Source organism: Echinops telfairi, unplaced genomic scaffold (genome assembly GCF_000313985.2).
Source record: "Echinops telfairi isolate 266 unplaced genomic scaffold, ASM31398v2 ScPeMD7_12;HRSCAF=54, whole genome shotgun sequence".
NCBI classification, from domain to species: domain Eukaryota; kingdom Metazoa; phylum Chordata; class Mammalia; order Afrosoricida; family Tenrecidae; genus Echinops; species Echinops telfairi.
Genome location: NW_022103909.1, coordinates 1,378,278 through 1,379,263, shown reverse-complemented (window position 1 = coordinate 1,379,263; position 986 = coordinate 1,378,278). Strand labels below are relative to the sequence as shown.

At 63.8% G+C, this 986-nt stretch overlaps 1 protein-coding gene across 1 annotated transcript in view; it reads left to right on the top strand.

Moving 5' to 3' along the window:
• TAMALIN (trafficking regulator and scaffold protein tamalin) overlaps window positions 1-139 on the top strand; it is a 13,120-nt gene extending 12,981 nt beyond the window's left edge. The window contains exon 10 of the mRNA XM_045287221.1: window positions 4-139. Coding sequence (XP_045143156.1) covers window positions 4-139 — 136 coding nt within the window. The remainder of the gene's footprint in view (window positions 1-3) is intronic.
• The last annotated feature ends 847 nt before the right edge of the window (window positions 140-986 follow it).

The following is a 986-nucleotide window of genomic DNA, read 5'->3' as shown; positions in this document are numbered from 1 at the left end:
GCTCTGGACTGAGGCCCGGGAGCAGGCCCTGTGCGCCCCGGGCCTGCGCAAAACCAAGTACCGCAGCTTCCGCCGGAGGCTGCTCAAGTTCATCCCCGGACTCAACCGCTCCCTGGAGGAGGAGGAGAGCCAGCTGTAGGGGTGGGGGCGGGCGGGGGAAGGTATTTATTTATTTATTCGTTCTTTCCAGCCAATGCAAAAAGGAGGGGGGCGAGGGGACCTCAGGAACCCCGGGCTGCGGGAGAGGGTCCTCGCCAGCCCCGCAGACCCGGTTGGGGGAGCCCAGCCTTGGTTCCCCGTCCGAAGCACAGTGAGAACTAGCCTGGGAGAGAGCCAGCGAGCTCCGGCTTGAGAGAGGTTCAGGGTCCCAAGGTGGGGGCGCCCTAGCCTGCGTCTAGGTCAGTAGTGCCTTGTGGGGTGTCCAGGAAACTCCCGGGGGTGGGGCAACCCGCCCCACGAAGCCCTCTTCTCAGCTTTACTTGCCCCCCCACCCCCCACCCTCAGCCTTGAAGGGGAGCCATGGCCCTCCACACATCCACAGTTCCGGTTAACCAGTGGGACCCCTGGGGGAGCGAAAGGTGCTGGTCCCCCTCCCTCCCAGCCTTGACCCCTAAGGGCTTGGCCCCTCTCAGGGGCTTGTAACTAGATCGGGTCAGGCTGGGCAGGGGTCCTGGATCCCGCCCCCCTGAGGGACAGGCGTGGGCGTGCCCAGGCGGGTGGGCCCGCACCCAGACTGTGCCTCCGTTTCGCTGTCCTTGCTTTCTCACTACAAACTGTATAAAACGGACGTGGTTTTTTTCATCTGTGTCTGTGGTGACTGCCTGAGGGGGAGGACTGGGCTCAGGCAAGCTCTGACTCCACCATGCATCCCCCGTCCCTATACCCTGCTCCCCACCTCCCGTCCCCCCCCTTCCCCCCCCACACACACATACACTCTCTCTTTTACATCCCATTTGCTTGGAGTCTGCAGCCAGGAAAAGCCTCCG